The sequence below is a fragment of the Crassostrea angulata genome, chromosome 6 (assembly GCF_025612915.1).
Source record: "Crassostrea angulata isolate pt1a10 chromosome 6, ASM2561291v2, whole genome shotgun sequence".
Lineage (NCBI taxonomy): Eukaryota > Metazoa > Mollusca > Bivalvia > Ostreida > Ostreidae > Magallana > Magallana angulata.
Window position 1 is genome coordinate 40,675,470 of NC_069116.1, and position 19,910 is coordinate 40,695,379.

Below are 19,910 nucleotides of genomic sequence, written 5' to 3' on the forward strand. Positions count from 1 at the left end.
TGGTCATTGGTCCGAGTGGTCTATGTGTCTTCTGGTACAACTACTATGCTTTTTGTTTCACAACAAAACACGCATTTGTAATGTGATTTTCATGCCGATACAATTGGAAGTGAAATACATGCCTAGTTAATCGTTGAATTTTCATTAGGCGCACACTGTACGTTTGACTTAGCTTGTATTCTGCATTTTGAGCACAATTACATGTTTTTGTCCAGCGTATGTCCCTGTTGTGTTAACAAGACTCTCAAGGATTCAGAGATGGAACGTTTTATCTTGCCATTTAATAGTTTCTTGCATGCACAACAACCATCTGTTTACAATATGAAATCGTGCAATCTTAAAGAGTATAACATACATTTCATATTTTATAAAAGTAGTAGAAAACGCATATCAAATAATTTCAAGTTATTATTAGCAAATTTTTAATTATTAAGAAAAGAAAAGAAAAATACATTTTAACAATGTATATTATTAAGTATAAAAAGAAAATTACATTTTAACAATGTAAACAAAAAGATAAACAAAAAAATCCAAAACGCGTATGATTCGAACACCCTCTTTTACAGTGACATTTGTTCAAAGAACTCCTCGCTTACCACTACACCACCGATTCGCTAGTTTAGAGGGTATAATATAGCTGATTGTATTGTTATCAGTATTACGCAAACAACTGGACTTGGCCATTTAAAGACCAATCTTAAAAATTAAAAGAAGAAAACTTACTTTTTACCATAGAGTGGGTTTTCGTACCATTTTTTGGAAAATCGAAAAAGATAGACGTTAATATGTGTTAACAATATTCGTTCTTTAAAAAATGGTACGATGACCCACTCTATGAAAAAATATAATTTGAACATCCAATTTCTATATCACTTTGTTGCCAAATTAGCATATAACTATTTTGTTGTCTTAATAACAATTAAATGTGAAGTTACTTTTTGTGGGTTATGGCAGCACTGAATGTATATGATTACATATGTTTAATAACTATAACAAAAGTGAAATTTGTTAGATAAAAAAATGTTAGTTTTTTTAATGGTCCTATATGGTTTTTTGCCCCGGCTTATTCCCCCAGATTCTTTAGACAATGTAATCACGTAATACACATAGTAAAGTGAAAAAAATGAACACCCACAGGAGATTGTGCATTATTTTCCTAATTCAGTCAATGAATAAGTTGAAAAATTTAAACATAGAATGCGTATTCAAATGGCTGGACTGAAACATGAACACACTACAGGCGTTTACCTTTGGGGGGAGGACCCTTCCACCAAAATGCACAAAATTCTGTTCAATTCTCTTTGTTTAATGGTTAATTTTTTTGTTTTGTTTCTATGTGCCACTTGTTTACATTAAGGTTTTTGTAGAATCTAACCAAAGACGACCATTAGTATATAACTAATGCAAAATTATATCGTGAATTTATGACAACCGCGATAAGTAGATCAAGGGATCGTAACATAAAGGGTATCTAATTAATTTGGTATGAGACACAGTCGATGTTAATGTGAATAAAAGTACATTATAATCAAAATGCTTTCACCGGTTTGGAATTTTTTGAAAATTTGCAATAATTGATCAAAAATTATTACAAAGTGCTTAAAGGGACATGGTCACGATTTTGGTCAAATTTTATTTTTCCAGTTTTTATTATTTACTAAGTTTTAGGAATGCATTTCTAATGAGCAAATGAAATTTAAAAGTCAGTCGTTCAGTTATAAGCAAGATTCAGAGCTCACAAGTCTTTGTCATGTAAACAACTTGAAGGCTCGTGCTCTGTTTTTGTTTACATAGGTTCAATATAACTGTAAAAATTCTTTGTCAAGCTGATTTGTCTATTATCTTTTACTTCATTTTAAGCATTAACAAACAGTTCCTAACGTTAAACACATCCATTTTCCATATAATATTGAAATAGTCACTTTAACATTTAAATGTAAACAAAAAGCATTGTTTACATTTGAAAAAAAGGTTTTTTTTAACTTGCTTAAAAGTAAACGAATGACATTCAAATTTGGTTACCTATAACAACTGCCTTACTGGAAGCATTGAACACATTAAAAATCGGTGAAATTATTTTTTTTTTTTACCAAACTCGTGACCATGCCTTTTTAAAGGGGCATGGTCACGATTTTGGTTTTTTTTTCGTTTTAAACGTTTACAATGCTTTAGTGAGATATTTCTAAAAGTCAACCAGCATTTGACCGTGAGTTGTCAAGTGAGAAGTGCGATACAGAACTCACGAGGTTTTGTTATGTACACAAAACACAGGTCATGTTTTTGTATTCATAATATGTTTCCAAGTTTAGACAAAAAATAATTGTGACAAATGCTAGGAACTCTTTTTTATGATCAAAACGAATTAGCAGATGAAAAAACCAGCTTATAAAATCAAATTTGCACTTGTATATTGTAAACAAAAACAAGGCATGAGCCTTGTTTACATGACAAAGAACTGCAAGCTATGTATCTTGCTTTAAACTCTACGGCTAACACTCAATTTTTGTTGAGCATTTGAATTGCTTTACTGGAACATTGTACACAATAAAAGGTATAAAATCGTGACCATGCCCCTTTAAGAAGGTCTTGTGTACATTAGCAGACTTAAGTTCGTAACTAGAAGAATGCTTAGCTAGGACAATTTACCCAAAACTTAGGCGGCCGGTAGAGGTGACTTAAGTTTATCTTCTACACTTTCAAAGTAGTATGCAAGTGGGCAGTTGAATACATGTAGGTTGTAATGCAAAAATGACAATAACAAACCGTGAACCATCTCAAAAATTTATTAAACGAAATACAAATTCAAAGCAGGCAACACGAACTTCCAAATAGATAGAGGTAGGATCAAGTGCCTTAGAGGAGAAAGCATCCTCTGCTGAGCGGTCACACCCGCCGTGTGGTCGAAACGGTCATTTTACAAGAAGTAACTATATATGTGAACTCGCAAAACTCGATTAAATACATAGGTAATCACAGATTACAAAGCTCATTGGGATGAGGCATCACCTTTGTGAGACATCACCTTTATGAGACCACCTTTATTATATCACATGAAAATCATAGTCAATGATATTCATGGATACTGTAGTGTGGATTTACACAATATCTTATATCATATGTTTAAAGAATTGTAGGAAAATCATTTGTTCATTTCATACGGTATTTTAAGATACAATGTTTATCAATGCACTAATATAAAATACGATATTGCATCCTGTACAATATTGTGTCTTATGTTATATCATATAATACAATATAATACAATATCATGATACATCACGATATTATAACATTTAATATCATACTGTATGATATAGTATGATATCATTTTAGAAATTATGATATTGTATCAAATGATATTGTATCGTATGACATTGTATCATATATGATACATAACATGATATTGTTTCATAAAACATAATATAATTTAATACAAAACTGTGTCATATCATATGATTCAATGATACAATCTCATGTAAAAAAAACATATGCCAATACATGATACAATATTGTATCATATTATACATGTATATAACAAACAATTGATACAATATTATATCGTATCATAAATTTTTACTATATTATAAAATTATAACATGATATTATATTGTATCATATTATACAACTGTGAATCATATCATACAATACTATATCATATGAATCATCTTATGTCAATAAACAACAACACATATATCAAGCAAGTTTTAATGATTTTAGCATCCTTTATAGTGGAAATCCAGGCTCTGTAACTGAAGCTACCTCTGCGATTTTTATCATGCAAGTTTGAAATAGTACTATTATCTATTGATCATGTGATCTGTTCACAAAACTTTAACCTCATTCAGCATCTAAAACCTATGGCTTAGATTCAGCACTCAAGCCAAGTATCATAAGACACAGCATCCATGCAAGTTTGGTGAAGTTAGGACCAGTAATAACTATGATATAATCATGATCAGAGAGCACCTGCTCCAAAAACTTTTGTAACATAGCAAAATATCTGTTTAAACTTTAAAAGTTTCATGTATAGAAAATAGTGTGCGTTGATAACTTTTACTCAAATCATTAATTACAAAAATTTTAAAGGTGTATTTATCAAGTATTTTGCAGTTTTATTGCATTAATATTTTCCCCGCCATAGTTTAGTGAGCTATTAGTTAATTTGTCACGTGACTTGACTGACCGGATCGGTAGGTGAAGGTGTTATTATTTGTCAGAGGGAATTTCTATAGTATTTCAAGACCTGGTATGTTCGGTTTTAGTTTACATAATTTTCTGTTTTAGTAGTTCAGTCATTGAGATTTGGATTTAATTATTGCTTACTAATATTATTAAATGGCTAATTTATTTACAACAACACTGTAACTACATGGCCTAAACTTGGTCTAAAGCCTTGTCAGAGCCTTTCCAAATTTTTGTAAGTCAGTATATCAATACATTAATTTGTAAATGAATATGCAAATATCTCATTTTTATTATTATTTATATCATAAATAGGTTAAGCAGAGATCACTTCGAATCAACTATATGGTGAAATAAACAAAGTTGTATAGCGTATTAATATATATATATTACTTTGATGAATATGGTCTATGAATCAGAGAATTATACATTATATTTAATGTTCTTCGTATTGACATATTTTTACGGGGCTATTTGTTTATCGATCTAATTATTGATTGATTTCTTCCATTTAATTAATTCTGAGGATGAAAATGGCCCTCTGATATACATGAATGCGAAACTGCAGTCCTTATCAGCGCTTGCGTGTTTTCCCAATTACCGGGATATTTTTAGATCGGTGAAATCCCGTGGGTCTATAAATACCTCCCAGATATTTTTAGTGCGATAAAATCCCGTTAACTGGGACTTATAAATACCTCCTCGTAAGGTGTGAGTCTCTTTTGGAAAAAAACCATACAGAAATCCGGTTAGACTGTGATCGTTAGAGTATACGTCTTTGTTGATATTGATATCTATAAATACTGGATCATGTCTTCTGAAAGAAATTTGCCTGTTGGGAGGATACGAAAACAGAGATATGTTATTGATCCTTTTGGCGTAACCAGTTCAGTGATGGGTCCTAGCAGGCCCCAGGCCTATAGGAATAGGCTCATGTGTGATTACTGTGGAAATCAATATGAGAAACATTATGTTATGAAGCATTTAAATGGCTGTATGAGGAAGATCGAATCTAAGAAGTTGAAGAATCATGACATCAGAGATTACATCTGTTGACTGAATATTGTTGATTTTATCTACTCAGAATAAATGTATCGACAATCCAATAAATATGTTTGTTTTGTTTACCTTCATTAATTGCCCTTGTAGTGGCAATGGGAGCCTGTGTCAATAGGAATTAGGAATATTTAAACAATTAAATGCTTTCTTTGGTGGTTCATGCGGGATATGAAGTTGGCGACATTGCAGAAAAAATATATAACTCGCATTATTGGGTTATATAATTTTTTTCTGCACTGATAGCTACGTATATTCATAGCCCGCATGAATCATCAGAGAAAACATTTTATTGTTTATATTTACATCTTTCCTTTAACAAATTATTAAATTGATTGTAAAAAGTACGCAAAATTCACTAAGATACTGTTAATGTAAAAGAAACAGCCAAATCGTCTCCTGTGAGAATTTGAGTCTGACCTTATCATGGTTATTTCGTACAGTCTGTAATTTTTCTTAGGTCGCTGTAGGTTTCGACCAATCGATATACGGGGCCTGTAGATATCAGCTAGTCTGGCTTTTTACATAGAGCTTTGAATTAACTATAAGTTTCTTAAAGAAAAAGAGGAAATCATACTCAGTAGATGTAAATATAATATACTGATCAAACCGACCGTTACTGACCCGTTACCTATATGGATTCAATGCTAGTAAATAACATAAGATTAATACAACTTGAGATGATGTTTAAACAGTTATTTTACATGTAATCTCTGTATTTTCATTTTGGTGTAGTGTTCATCTGTCTATACTCAAACCTGGGTTTGGAGTTTGTTATCAGGTATTAGTCCCGAGGTCACGATCTCAACAATTTAGTATCTACATCTGAGGAAGCTTGCATATTAATCTCGCATGTTGTAGCATTGTAGACTTGAGAAGATTTTCAAACATTTCCTCATGTATTTTTATGTAAATCTTTGAAACCCTCTATGGGTCACAGTATCGGTCGGAGGGGAGGGGGGGGGGGGGGTATCACGATGTCATAATTCATTATCTACGTTATATTTGTATTTGTATTGTAGTTCTACGTTATATTTGTATTTGTATTGTAGTTCTTGAGAAGATTTTAAAACATTTTCCAGATATATTTCTATGCCTTTAAAACCTTCTTGGGGCTTCAGTAGTAGTCCGGGGGTCCCTATTTTAATAATTTATAATCGACATTATCTGAGGATGCTTGCATAGTAACCTATGCAAATTGCAGTATTGCAGTTCTTCTTTAAAAATAAATACCCTATATATATATATATATATATATATATATATATATATATATATATATATATATATATATATATATATATAATCTGTGTTAAAATTTGAACCCCTCTTCTAGCCGCAGTATTAATCCCTAGATCATAATTGTACTCAAAGCCACCTCAATAAAAATAACACATTCAAAAATAGTTCATGTTTTGCATGCAAATGTGCGCTACATTTCTTTCAATCATGATCGATCCTGTTAAAGGTAAAGCTCCAAAACCTACCATCAACTCTCATATGTGCATCAACTTTAATAAACGATAATAAGAACTGTTTAATATATTAAATGTATCTTCTTAATGTGAGTTTTTAACTTAAACAGAACTTTTTATTGAGACTATTGGCATTTTTGAATAACGAGTAATTCAAGCAAAAAGATTTCCAAACAAAAAGTAGAAGATACATGTTATGTATGTTAAAATATGTTGATTTGTGTAATCTTTTATTATCACAGCTATTCGTTCCACATTTACATCCCTATTAAAGATCAATATTTACATTTTCCAGTGTCTTTGCCTGTGATAACACTACGTATCGATTTTGTACTATATAACTCATAATACAAATGACGCAAAATTGAGGCACCAGCGGGGTTTGCTTATTTATATTTAAATATTTAATCGGACGATGGCTTAAAATTATATAAATATAAGTAATAAGGAATCATTCTTTGAATATTATGAGGTGATAATTTCGGTCGTGGCGTGATCAAATCTAACATAAAGCCCTTCGGGCTTTATTGGATTTGATCACGCCCCGACCGATATTATCACCTCATAATACTCATAGAATGATTTCTTATTCCTTATTTAGATGATAAAATTGTTAAATTTTGTATAACGTTACATCAGTTTTATATCGATATATTTACATTTTCTAGTATCTCTGCCTGTGATAACACTACGTATCGATTTTGTACTATAAAACCCATAACTTCAAATGACGCCAAATTGAGGCGCCAGCAGGGTTTTCTTAATATATATATATTTAATTATTTAATCGTACAATGGCACAAAATTATATAAATATATATCATAAGGAATCATCCTTTTAATATTATGAGGTGATAATTCCGGTCGGGGCGTGATCAAATCTATCATAAAGCCCTTCGGGCTTTATTGGATTTGATCACATCCCGACCAAAATTATCACCTTACAATACTCGAAGACCTTATATATGACATGAAATAAATATACTTTTTAAAAAATAAACTTTATTTATTAATAAATCACGATTTTAAAATGATTTAAACGTAGCATTAACAATGAAGTCTTTAGAATAAAAAATAGGAAAATAAAGCAAGGTGAATGATTTTTCTTCCGATAGCTCGGTGCACTTTCTTTGATGGTGAAGAAAAGGATAATTAAAAACTCGTTCTGAATGCTGTGCACGTTGTCTTTCTTCAAGTCATTGACCGCCAAAACTTAAAGAGGAAAGAAAAAATACATGAAACGTAAGGACTCTTTTCAAACATTAAACATGTAAGTTAAAAGCAGCAATTAAAATGTATTCTATTTCGAAAGAAAATAATATAATTATTTTTTGCAACAAGAATGGACATGCTTAATTGCTTTATATTTTTTTTACAGTTTTAAAAATCCATTTCCAAATTATATTATACCAGTTCATTGTGTTATTATACTTTAAAATTTAATGTTAAAAAAAAGCGAAGTAATTACCAAGCTCCAGTGATGAAATTTATATCATATCATTTGAGACATGCGACAAAATGCACAGCGGCTCACATGTACATCCAATATTTTGGTAATAATCACTAGTAAGAAAATAGGCGAAGTGAAAAAACGAACAAAACTTAATGTCTGACCTATTCCAATGATTTAATACACCACGCAATCCAATAATTGTGTTCCAGTAATATTCGATTTCAATTGATTACCATGTTTTATCAAACTTTATACTCAGTCTAATAATCATGATATCTCAATTATATCTCAATTAAACAAATTGTTCATGTCCGTCATCTTTGCGTTCGTTGCAAAACAAAAAACTGCAATTATATATTGTCGTTGTGTATTTTCTTTACTTTTTCTGGATATGTAATCAAACGATACATAGCAATTGAAACGACACTTTGCTGAAATACATCTGGAAAGGTGACAAATTTAACTTTCACAAATAAATTCAAAGGTCATTCTGGAAACAATAATAACCTCCTCTAAAATACAAAATATAATTTTCAAAAATGAAACATTTTGGCTTATCTCTCGTGTACTATCATAAGATATGGACAATACAGATATTTTTTCAATGGAAATATAAATCCTAATTATTTTAAGTGAAAATACATTATTCGATTTTCCCCGAATTATTTTATAAATTCTTTGACAAAAGAACAAACAAATTCAAATCATTTGAAAATAATTTCACAGTACAACGAATTTTAATACTTGCAAAAGCAATTTTTTTTCATTAACATTTACGTTACTTTCTATGGTGAAAAAAAGCTTTTTAAAAAAATATTTTCCTTTTAATTGATCAGATGATACATATATAATGGACTTTTTTGATTGTCTGTTATAAAAAGAAAGTATCATTTGAATAAGACAATTCTAATTTTAGCACTTGTTTTTGATTATTAATTTAGTGACTCCATGAAAAATTTGTTCTGCAGTATATATTCAATTAAATTCTGATCTTTGACCAAAGAAAAGCTTTTTTTTTGTGAGGGTAATAAGAGACGACGTTCCATAGATGTATCACATGCTTAGCATTCAAATTAAGTATCGATCCAAAACATAATAATGCAGCATGCCAAGAAACAAAGCGAAACAAAGCTTAATTCTTCCAACACAACATCACAAATAGACAGTTTTTATCAAGAGAAAAAAAAAATCGTGCTCAATTGGTTTAATTTCTGCAAACAGATGAAAGTGAATTTGGTCTAAAGAATAAAGAAGACATTTTATCGAAGAGATTATCCAATATGCAATACAAAGGAGATACACAGTCTCAAGCTAAAGGTATCACATAGTCATTGCTAACTGGATCATGTGGGGAGTCGTAGTCATCCGATGAGTCGTGGTTAGACTGGCCGAACGCCTTGTTCGTTGCCCCTTTAGCCTCGTTCAGACCCTGGTATGTGTGGTCTTGCCCAGGAAGGTTTGCACTACTTTCGTAATCGCCTTCACTTCCTACTTTTTTAAAGTTATGAATCTGGGATTCTGATAACATCTAGTAAGAACAAAATATTAATCTTAGTTATACCAGACAACAATTGTGGTTCGTTAAATACTGTCAAAGAGAAAATATGTATAGCATCTACTCTCCCTTTACTTTCCTTGTTAAAAAATATAGGTTTAATATGTCCAACATAATAAAGGCTTAAAACCAAGACAATAGTAAAGCTAGTAGTGAAATTGAAAAAATACTACAACTATTGGATGTCATTCTATGACATGAATGATTCAACAAAATCCATCTAGACTCGAAATAACAAGATATATATTTTAATCATTATTTATGCACATAGTATCCTACCGTATGATAAAATATTTAAAAAAGGAATGTGACAGATGGTTCTTTTTAAATTCCAACAGAGGTCTTGAGAATCAAGTTATGTGATTTACAGTATCTTACATGCAAATGTTTAAGTTCCTTAAACCATTTGAATTCCACAGAAATATGACAACCTAGGAAAGCTAAGTTACCTTGTCTGCCGGAATCTGGTCATATTCCTCAACAGTAGGACCACCTGAAAATGCATCATTTCCTTGGCCTATGAAGATTGGGTTTTGAAACTTCTCTTCTCTCTTGGATGGTTGTTGAGACGCCTTCTTTCTCTTCAGGAAACATGCGATGACCACGACAACCAGTAAAAGTATTACCAAGGCGGCAATCACTGGGATTACGATTGTAAGCATGTTCATGGTGTCAGTGTTGCCACCACTTTGTGATAAGCTCTGAATACCTGTTAATAAAACATTGCAAAGGATGGAATATTCAATAGTAAAGAATACATGTTCACTTAAAGCTTGTAATTTGTAAACTCCGCCATATCTAAACTCATTAATGTATACAGAGAAACATTTCTTTACCAAAGGAAAGTTATCTTTTCACAGTGATGAACAGGATAAAGTTATCCCACTCCTCGATGTGGTTGTATTAGGAATTTCTCGAGAAGTATATCATGGAAATTTGCAGACAAAACATAATTTAAAAATATAAAGAAAAAGGGGGCTCAGTGTTCATCCCTCTTCTTTAAGGTGCAGTTAATTTGACATTTTTGCACCTAAAATGTAATTTGAGCTGAATTGGGATTTTCTGCCAGTATTTTTATTAAAGCGTAATTATAACATCGAATATTGTTTTGAATTGTGCAGATGATCAGTTTGAATACAGAGATTAAGGAAAAATTCTAAATAAAGCTGCATAGATTTTTCTTGATATTTTTGCGTTTAAATAGCCAATTTCTTCGATAGCTAAGATTTGATTTGAAATAAAAGCTTTTTGAATGTAGAGAATTTTATAACATAAAGACACATGTCTAAATATGTACTTAGTATCATTATGGCATTATAAAACATGGAGGGTCAGTGATGTCGATTTTTAGATAAAGGGCTTCAAAGGTACAACTTTTGCAAAATTAAGACTTTTTTCTATATATTTGCATGGTTTAAATCTGAAAGTCTATCAAACTCTCTATATTTTATTGTGAACATGTTGAGTTCACCTACAGAATATTTTCCAACTCTATCAAATGTTGAAAAAATATATTAAAATTATTTGAATTTTGTAATTTTTAATTTTAAAAAACCTTTCAAACAAAAGAAAATAGAATCCCTAAAAGCTTCTTTATTAATTCAAAATTCATTTTCTTAATGAATGTTGTGTAACAATTAAATAATGATCTTTCTGTTCTGATTAAATATTGAATATAAAATATAATGATCATATGCACAATAAACTTAAAATGTGACCTGTGATATAACTTAATGCATCATTATTTAATAGTCCCTCCATTTCAGATTTAAACATTTTACTGTATAAAAATATAGTATATATATTCAAATACAGTCAAATGTTGAAGTTTGAGTGATCCCAACTAAAATACCGATGTTTAGCGCCAGAATGTGTAAACTTATAACGTACACTGCGATTGGAGGAAAGAACCGGTCGGTGAAGAAGTTTCCACAGGACAGGCTGTACAAATCGTCTGCCCGGTTCTTTCCTGGAAGGTATTCGATGGGCATTGTGAGCAGTCGCCATCCGTGTTATAAAACCATCCAGCAGGGCATGGTGCTGTTTAATAAGACCATGTCCAATTAGTTCACAATCCACACAGTTTGAATATGATAATCTATAAAACAATATGGAGCTAATTTTCTTGTTATCTGTTCTATTTCTAAAAAATGCCTCACCACAAATCTCCTTTCCCTGTACAATGAAAGTCTTTGACCCAATATTACATTTCCTGATATCTGGCTTGGACGTAGCCTTTGTGAAAGGACAGGTAATTTTTGGACATTTTGTTTTAAAATTGCCAGTTTGAAAGAAGTCTTCGATCATTCCTCCCGCGCTGTCCATCCGGCTGGTTAGGTCCGCAAGGTTGCCTCCATAACTAAAACATATTTTGTATACAACTTAACTGAGTTGTGTTCATAAACATTAACGTTATGGTTAACAAGCTAACGTTAATAATAAGTGCAGTAGGTGTTTTTGTTAGCTTAAAAGTTGTTAAACAGACATGGCCATATTTTAAAACATTGAAAATTTGCTGCTTTATATCATAACTTATATTGTTATACTTTCATGTTAAATACTGAAATCTGATTGGTTAAGACGCAGTTAATAATATTTACTATTACCCTCAGCGTTAGCAACGCACTTGGCAACGGGTAACATTAAAAAATGTTACATGCGCGAAAATTATGCGCGTACGGTTCGCTGTAGAATTCACGTTATTCCTATATAAAAGCAGTAAATTTTTCATAAAATTTTTAAAAAAGACATTCAGTATAACAAAATAAATAGTGCCTGTTTGGGAGGATAACAGTTGAAATTGACACCCTCGAAAACCATTGTCAACCTCCGCTTCGCGTCGGTTGACAATGGTTTTCTCGGGGTGTCAATTTCAACTGTTACCCTCCCAAACAGGCACTATTTATATAATGTTCCACTTTGTATGGTTTAAAAAATTATCCACATTTTCTGGTACACTTGTTCGAAATATAGCCTCTCGATTCAACATCATGCAATGTACGGATCGAGTGATCGTCAGGCATTGACATTGCAATAGGCAATGTTTCCTTAAAGATATAACAAATGTTTGTGATGCAATGTATAAGAGTAACTAATTAAAGAAATGAACTCAGTATCTACACAAGTTATACGAGTATGTCAATGGTGATGAAAGTTCTTAAACAGACCCATGGCTATGCAATTGTATAATAAATTAATTCATTCTGTATTTCGTAATTTGTTATGAATGATATTTTTTAAAAAGTTAATTTTAGCAATTGGTGTTTTTAAAATTAGGTGTTGACGGGTAAACTATATAAAGATCATATCATACGGTAGCGTTCCTTCCATCTTCATGTTTATATTCATCAGGCTGTTTGATTCAGCAACGCCCTGAATTCGTTTGAAAGGTCGGTCACAAAGTTTAATGTCATCTTTTGGACACAGGCGAGCGTTGGAGATACACTCTTGTAGGTCCCCGGCATCGAACTCGGAATTTGGACAATTAAACTCAAAATTATACTCTCGTTGAATAATTGAGGGTCTGGGCTCTGAAAGTGAAAAAAATATACATTTCTAAATATGAAAACATACGAACTTTTACTCAGTTACACTGTGAACAAACACAAAACATATAATATGACATGATTTTGTGACTTGCTTCATGAATTCATTCATACATAGAAGAAGTACAAAATAGGAGGCAGCATACTTTTTATAATTTTAAGTTTATAGCAATTTTCAAATTGTATCGAAAATCTAAATTTGGTCTTTTTGATTTATATTGATTTAAAAACATCCAGAAATACTGTATACAGGATTATTTTCGCCAGTGTACACTTGCAAAAATTTTCGCATCGTCTTGAATTCGCCCAGACACAGTTGTGTTTAAAGAGAGATGCTAGTAATTTGAGACATTGGAATTCGCCCGCAGACAACGAGGGCAAAGGGGGTGAAAATGAAACGGGGGCGAATATTTCCATATATACAGTAGTTGATGTCCATTAAATCTAACAGTAGTTGTACGCTCCTTAAACAATGTAGACTTACTGACGCAGACGTTGGTAAAATTGGAAGGAAACGGAGGGACCCACTGTCCACTAGTCTGATCACAGGTGTGGGTTGGTGTAACGGACAAAGTGTTCAAATAGCCAGTATTACAGTTCTCCAACTGACATGTCAGCTCAGTGGCGTCTTTACAACTTAGAAGACCGTTGAATGGGATGGGTGGACTCTTGCAAGCTGTAACAAAACAGGGGTTTTCCATGTAAAAAAGAAAACATATGACCATTGACATTTCATTTTTTGTTTACGTTGCATGGATAATAACTAAATTCATGGAAATGAGAAAAAGCACCTACTAGGATTTTTGAAATTTTATCATCCTTAAATTTGATATACGTTTTTAATTAACTAAAAAAACCTTCAAATTATCTTTAATATTACGCTCTCGGTACATACATTTATGCACACATCACTTTCAGGACATAAAAAGATGCAATGCAAAATTATTATGATTAAAAAAAAATTGGTACAAACCTTGGAGCATAATGACTTTTACTGAAAATGTACACACTTTACTATTGCCAGAACCATCTACAGCTTCATAATTGATAGCATATAAACCAGCTGGCCGCTCGACACCATTTTCCAGATTTGGCGTTAGCGTCACCATGCCCGAATTATCTCTGGCTGTGACCGGGGGCCAAGTGACGACCCTATTACTCTCTGTTACATATATTTGTAACGCTTCACCTGGACAAGATTCAAATACTGGTTTTGTATCATCTACAAAGGCAGAAAAAGACAATATCTACATAAAAAAAACATACTAAGATTTTATGTTTTCATTAAAGAAATGAAAATTTCTACCAAAGAAAATTGCAATGTATAACTGTAAACAAAAGGCATCCTAGTTACCGATTATATGAATAGAAATTGTACAGGTCGCGGTGCCATGTTTATCTGAAGCTGATACAGTGACCGTTTGAACGTTTGGTCGATATTTTAGAGACGTATCACTAAAATCTATGTTTAATTTCTGCCCGGAACAACTTTTCCCGTATGTTGCTGTTGATATGACGTCATCAAGAGTCACATTAACCGTATCACTGTTACTGGATAGGAGAAATGACTTGGCAGTGGTGGGGCAGTTTTCTATTGTTGCTGAAACGAGAAAATAAATTGTAAGTTTTCTCTATTCCAATACGTAAATCATTTGAATTTCAATGTATATGTATTTGAGATTAATTTTCGATCAAATCATTTTGAAATCAACATGTCTGGTACATATGTGAGAGACAAGTTGGAAAAAATACTCACGCGGACTTGAGCAAGCTGTTGTTACTGTAGTAATAAGATATAAATAAACATTAGTTTTTACTATGATGTGCAAAATGTCTGCAATTCTCATTCAATATTTCAAGAAATAGAAGGAAGTTTATTTTTAGGCCATTTACCTGAGCATGAACGACAACATGACCCAGATGGTTGATTTCTGTATTCTGTGGGACACGAACTCAGGTCCGGACAGGCAAGTCGGTCACAGGTAAGATTACCATTCAAACACGAACATTTCTCACAGCCAATATTCACAGCACCTCCAGAATTCTAATATTGAATAGACATACTATAACTTACAACAGTTATTTCAGCTGCGAAAGAGGTAAAATCAATTAAAACGTTACAGTAACATGTATTTGTTGTATGTTATTAGGATGAATTTCTAATAAGATTTAATAAATGATATATCATGTTAAGTATGGGTGATAACTGTTATACTATAGTAAGTTGGTAAGGTCTCGCCTCTGCTATAATTTATAATAATTGCTCATGAATTATAGAATGTTCAGAAAAATGAGTTTATTTATTGCTGACCAGATCACAAAGTAATAATGTAAAAATATTTTTGCTTCGTAAGTCTTTGTATTTCTAGAAACATGACGTTTTCAATGCCATTGCTCATGAACACGGGAAAAAACAAATCGTAATTTTTCATGCATCCGTGTCCATAGAACTTCAAATTGTATATCATAAAATGTTATAGTACACCATATATAGCTCTAAATCAAACAGTTATGTTTTGACGCTTACCTCGATATAGACTCCCTCCTTGACACAATTTGACCCTTTCTCTGGGGGTGAACACCTGGTACACTGACTTGTACCACAGCATTTAGAGCTACCGTAACAGTCCACGTCCAGAAAACAGGTCGTGCTTGAACAGGATCCAATGGAGGGACAGCTACCCACCTTATCTAAACACAAAACAAAGACGTAAACGAGGGTTCCCAGCGGACGTGACGTGTGAGGTAAAATATTTGCAAGTGTAAGTGTATAAAACTACCCCACCTTGTACACTTATTGCCTGATCTGATATATAAACCATCTGTCCAGGTCGAATTGTACTGTTCGTGACATAATAATTTTTTTTCGTGATGAGGTCATGGCGTGTTACCGACCCCGTGTTGTTCCCCCACCAGCGAGATAGGTAAAGGAATTGTCTTGTGGGCTTCAGATTTCTCACCCCTGCCTCTGTTATAGTGTCCACTAGATATGAACCTTTACAAAAGATAAAAAGTAAGGATAATTCATAAGATCATGCTTTGGTTATGGAATAAGTATATAATTATCTGCCAATATGTTGGTGACCCACAAATAAGGAGATACATTTTAATACTAGCATTCGTTGATTCTTTTGAAATCAATTGCATTTCTCAAATCTTTTTTTTTTACAATTCTAGTTTCTGTAGTATAAAAATCAGGACGCCAAACATATACCTCTAATTTACAGTCATATATATATGTATAAATGTATGCTGATACCAGAGCTGGCAGGAAACCGCCGCAATGTCACGCTCTGGTCCGTGGCGTACAGGAGATGTCTGGAGGGAACAGTGAGGCCAATGGCAGAAGTCTGGCCACCGACTGTTATGAAACGTAATACAGTATCACGTCTGTCTAACCGCATCACAGAAGTCCTGCCTCTCTCTGTCCAGTAAATGTTACTGCCAATATAAAGCATTGTAATAATCATCCCAAATAACATCATTTTCATTCAATTAAATCACATTTCATCACAAAGCTCGGGTCAAAAGAAACGCAATTTTGATAAACCGTCGAATATTTCTCAGGAAGTATCTCTCTGAGTTTCTACGAACCTTAACATTATCTTGTTTTTCAGTACTAACACAAATAAAGAAATGAAATCCAGGGAGTTATATTAGTTAAAACTGTTTCAACGTCACATTAGGACTAAGGGGGATGAAGATGGTGTTATACCTTTCATCAGCTGCGATATCTAGAGGTTCCGTTGTGGTATTCCTCAGTACAGTGACAGTTCTGCTGGTATCCCCTGTGTTACAGTGAACGATAGCACCGGTGGAGTTATCGATGGTGTTTGTAGTTGTCCAGAAGAGGTCGCTTCCAGCCAAAGCTAAACTTGTTACTTTGCCATTGGCATCAGTCACAAATTTTTCCATATTCGAACCGTCTACATTGGCGCGGAAAATTGAATTCCTGAAAATGGAAATATTATATAAAACAGACTTGTATTTGGTATACATTTTAAACAACAAGATATCTGCGAGCCAATGCTCACTGGTCATACCCCTGCTCTGATTTAAATATGCAAAATAAGCCAAGTCGACATTTAACAGGAGTTGACATCTAATTTGGTAAAAATAACATCTTACTACCTGGTATATGGCATGCCTATAAAAATATTGTGTGTAAAAATTTCAAAAATATGCACTAAATAGTTGTTGAGAAATCTTTGACGAAATTTTGTTTCAAAATTTAGGCTAAAAGTAAACTAAGTCGTCACTTAACAGAAAAACCCCCCAATTCGTTTGACTTTATAAACAGAATAAATCAGTGCGTACACTTTGGTATGAAATGAAGTAGGGACCTACTAAGAAATGAAATCATTGTTACAAGCTTTGACTAGTCAAGACATTCCCTCGAGGTCTACTGGAAAAATGCTTTTAGTTAGATAACCCGTAGAAAGAAAAAAGTATTAATTACCCTTGTAAAGCACTGAAGTAGATATACTGTTGATTATCATCCACTACAAGACCATAGAAATGGCTACAGTCGGCGCTAGGATACACTATGGTATAGACGTGGTTGTCGCCCGTATTGCCTTGTGGGACCATTTTGATCCCGTCTATGTCGGCAAATAATAAGTAGGAGTTTGGTTCTGTGTAGAAAAACAAAGAAAACTAATTAAACGCCTCGATAGGTGATGATCATGAAGTTCAATGTAATTTGTTAATTGTTGTATATTTTTTTCATTATTGTAAAATCAAAATGAGGAATTTTTTAGTCAGAGCCAAAAGGTATGGGTCAACATTACGACACAACTGTATTGTTTACCCGAATCATCTAAATTTGAAGAAAGTTTGAGAAATGTCCTAAACGGTTTGTTTTGACTGACGGAGAAAAAGATGGGGTGGACAGGAAAACAATCGGAAGGCAGTTGCAAGTTAAAATATCATGAAATTACCAGTACTTCTAACATTATTCTCAAAATGACTTGTTGTTTTAAGTCGAAGTACTTCAATAAATTGTTGTGAGCCGTATAACCGAGGTGACAAACAGATTACATTATCAGACGTCAAAGTATATTACATATATCAAAGAAATTGCAACACAACATACTCTGACAGGATAAACGGTCGCTGGTTTGTTCGTTGAATTTATCGGTTGGACATAGACACGTGAAAAAAGTGGACTGTGATGAAGTCACACAAATGCCAGAGCAGGATTCGGAATTCGAACATACGCCTTCATCTGAAATTTTAAAAAAACCCATCATATTATTAACACCAACATTCTAAAATGCTCTCTCTCTCTCTCTCTCTCTCTCTCTCTCTCTCTCTCTCTCTCTCTCTCTCTCTCTCTCTCTCAGAGTACCTCGTTGCTTAGTTATAGTTGTGTCCACCACGGTCATTCGTGTAAACTGTCCGAGGATGGAGCTAAAGGTTTGGCTGAGACTTGACTTGCTGTAGATACTGAGACCTCCCGTAAAAGAGCTGACCAGCAGGTTACCCCCAGATATGGACAGAGACATTGGCTCCTGTTAAAAAATCCATAATTATTCGAACATCCACATTCTTTATTATGACTAAATAGATATTATGCTATTTCTATACAATACGCGTTTCTGTTTTGTTATATTTGCAAAGGCCTGACTTACCACGTTGGAAAGTTGACGGCTGTTTGTTACGCCATCAGAGTTGGCGAGGTCTATTTCTATGATTTCTGCTGTGGGCTGTTTGTTGTTGATGATCAACAACTTATTGTCAGAGATAATCAGGTCATTAGGGTTCTCCGCTGTAGTTAGCATCACCTTGTTGGAACCATCCAAACCCACCCTACCCACGTGACCTGCACTTCCCCAGTCGGTGTAGTACAAAACTCTGTTCAATATAAATGCCTCAGTATTATAGTTTGCGAAATATTCGTCGAGGGAATGGAGAAAATTAGTGGGCTTAATTGAATGAATAATTTGTATGAACTTCATTGAGTACTGAATTGTTATTTTAGTATAATTAATTATTAACGTGATTGTACAACACTGCATGGAAAGAGACAAAAGACCCACGAGGCAACCAAAGTAAAAAAAAAAAAAAATTTCAAAATGAATAACATTGCTACTGTAAGATAAAGAAATATCCTTAAAAAATGAATCAAGCGGCTATTTACCGGCGCTCTGAGTCCACCACTACGGCCCTGGGTTTCTCCAATGACGTCACAATGGTCCGTCTTTGTTTGGTGTCCAAGTCCACCATCTCGATAGTATGCCATGATCTCAGCACCCCATCATACTCCTCAAAACCCATGTTGGAAAAGTAAAGTCGGTTCTGACGGTAGTCAATCGACAAACCTAATTTGTTAAGATATATATGTCATTGGTAGTTGAAATTTCATATGTAAAGGTACATTGAATTATTTTGCCTTGGTGTTTGACATTTAGTATTATATTTGCCTTAAACTGTCCTTAACCAGCTGTTTACCTTCCACTTGGCCAATTCCATGCGAGCTGTTTAGTACAGTCTGTACGTCACTTCCGTCTAGGTTGCATTTGTAGATGGCCCGAAGACGAGCATCAGCGAAGTAAACTTTCTGTTTAAAAATGATTTGTGTTTAAAACTCGTATATCAAAATCTTTCGTACACACAATGTAAGAAAATTTAGAGCAACAGTT

General features: G+C 33.2%; 1 protein-coding gene across 1 annotated transcript in view; it reads right to left on the reverse strand.

Annotated features, from left to right (window-relative positions):
- Positions 1 to 8,181: 8,181 nt before the first annotated feature.
- Positions 8,182 to 19,910, reverse strand: part of LOC128186660 (uncharacterized) — a 34,973-nt gene continuing 23,244 nt past the window's right edge. The window contains exons 27-46 of the mRNA XM_052856497.1: positions 19,720 to 19,828; positions 19,409 to 19,589; positions 18,900 to 19,122; positions 18,617 to 18,779; positions 18,362 to 18,493; positions 17,726 to 17,900; positions 16,982 to 17,218; positions 16,526 to 16,707; positions 16,052 to 16,261; positions 15,794 to 15,957; positions 15,160 to 15,310; positions 15,023 to 15,046; positions 14,621 to 14,866; positions 14,240 to 14,488; positions 13,751 to 13,942; positions 13,035 to 13,251; positions 11,881 to 12,080; positions 11,612 to 11,761; positions 10,171 to 10,430; positions 8,182 to 9,694 (exon numbers count right to left, since the gene is read on the reverse strand). Coding sequence (XP_052712457.1) covers positions 9,473 to 9,694; positions 10,171 to 10,430; positions 11,612 to 11,761; positions 11,881 to 12,080; positions 13,035 to 13,251; positions 13,751 to 13,942; positions 14,240 to 14,488; positions 14,621 to 14,866; positions 15,023 to 15,046; positions 15,160 to 15,310; positions 15,794 to 15,957; positions 16,052 to 16,261; positions 16,526 to 16,707; positions 16,982 to 17,218; positions 17,726 to 17,900; positions 18,362 to 18,493; positions 18,617 to 18,779; positions 18,900 to 19,122; positions 19,409 to 19,589; positions 19,720 to 19,828 — 3,687 coding nt within the window. The 3' untranslated portion in view covers positions 8,182 to 9,472. The remainder of the gene's footprint in view (positions 9,695 to 10,170; positions 10,431 to 11,611; positions 11,762 to 11,880; positions 12,081 to 13,034; positions 13,252 to 13,750; positions 13,943 to 14,239; positions 14,489 to 14,620; positions 14,867 to 15,022; positions 15,047 to 15,159; positions 15,311 to 15,793; positions 15,958 to 16,051; positions 16,262 to 16,525; positions 16,708 to 16,981; positions 17,219 to 17,725; positions 17,901 to 18,361; positions 18,494 to 18,616; positions 18,780 to 18,899; positions 19,123 to 19,408; positions 19,590 to 19,719; positions 19,829 to 19,910) is intronic.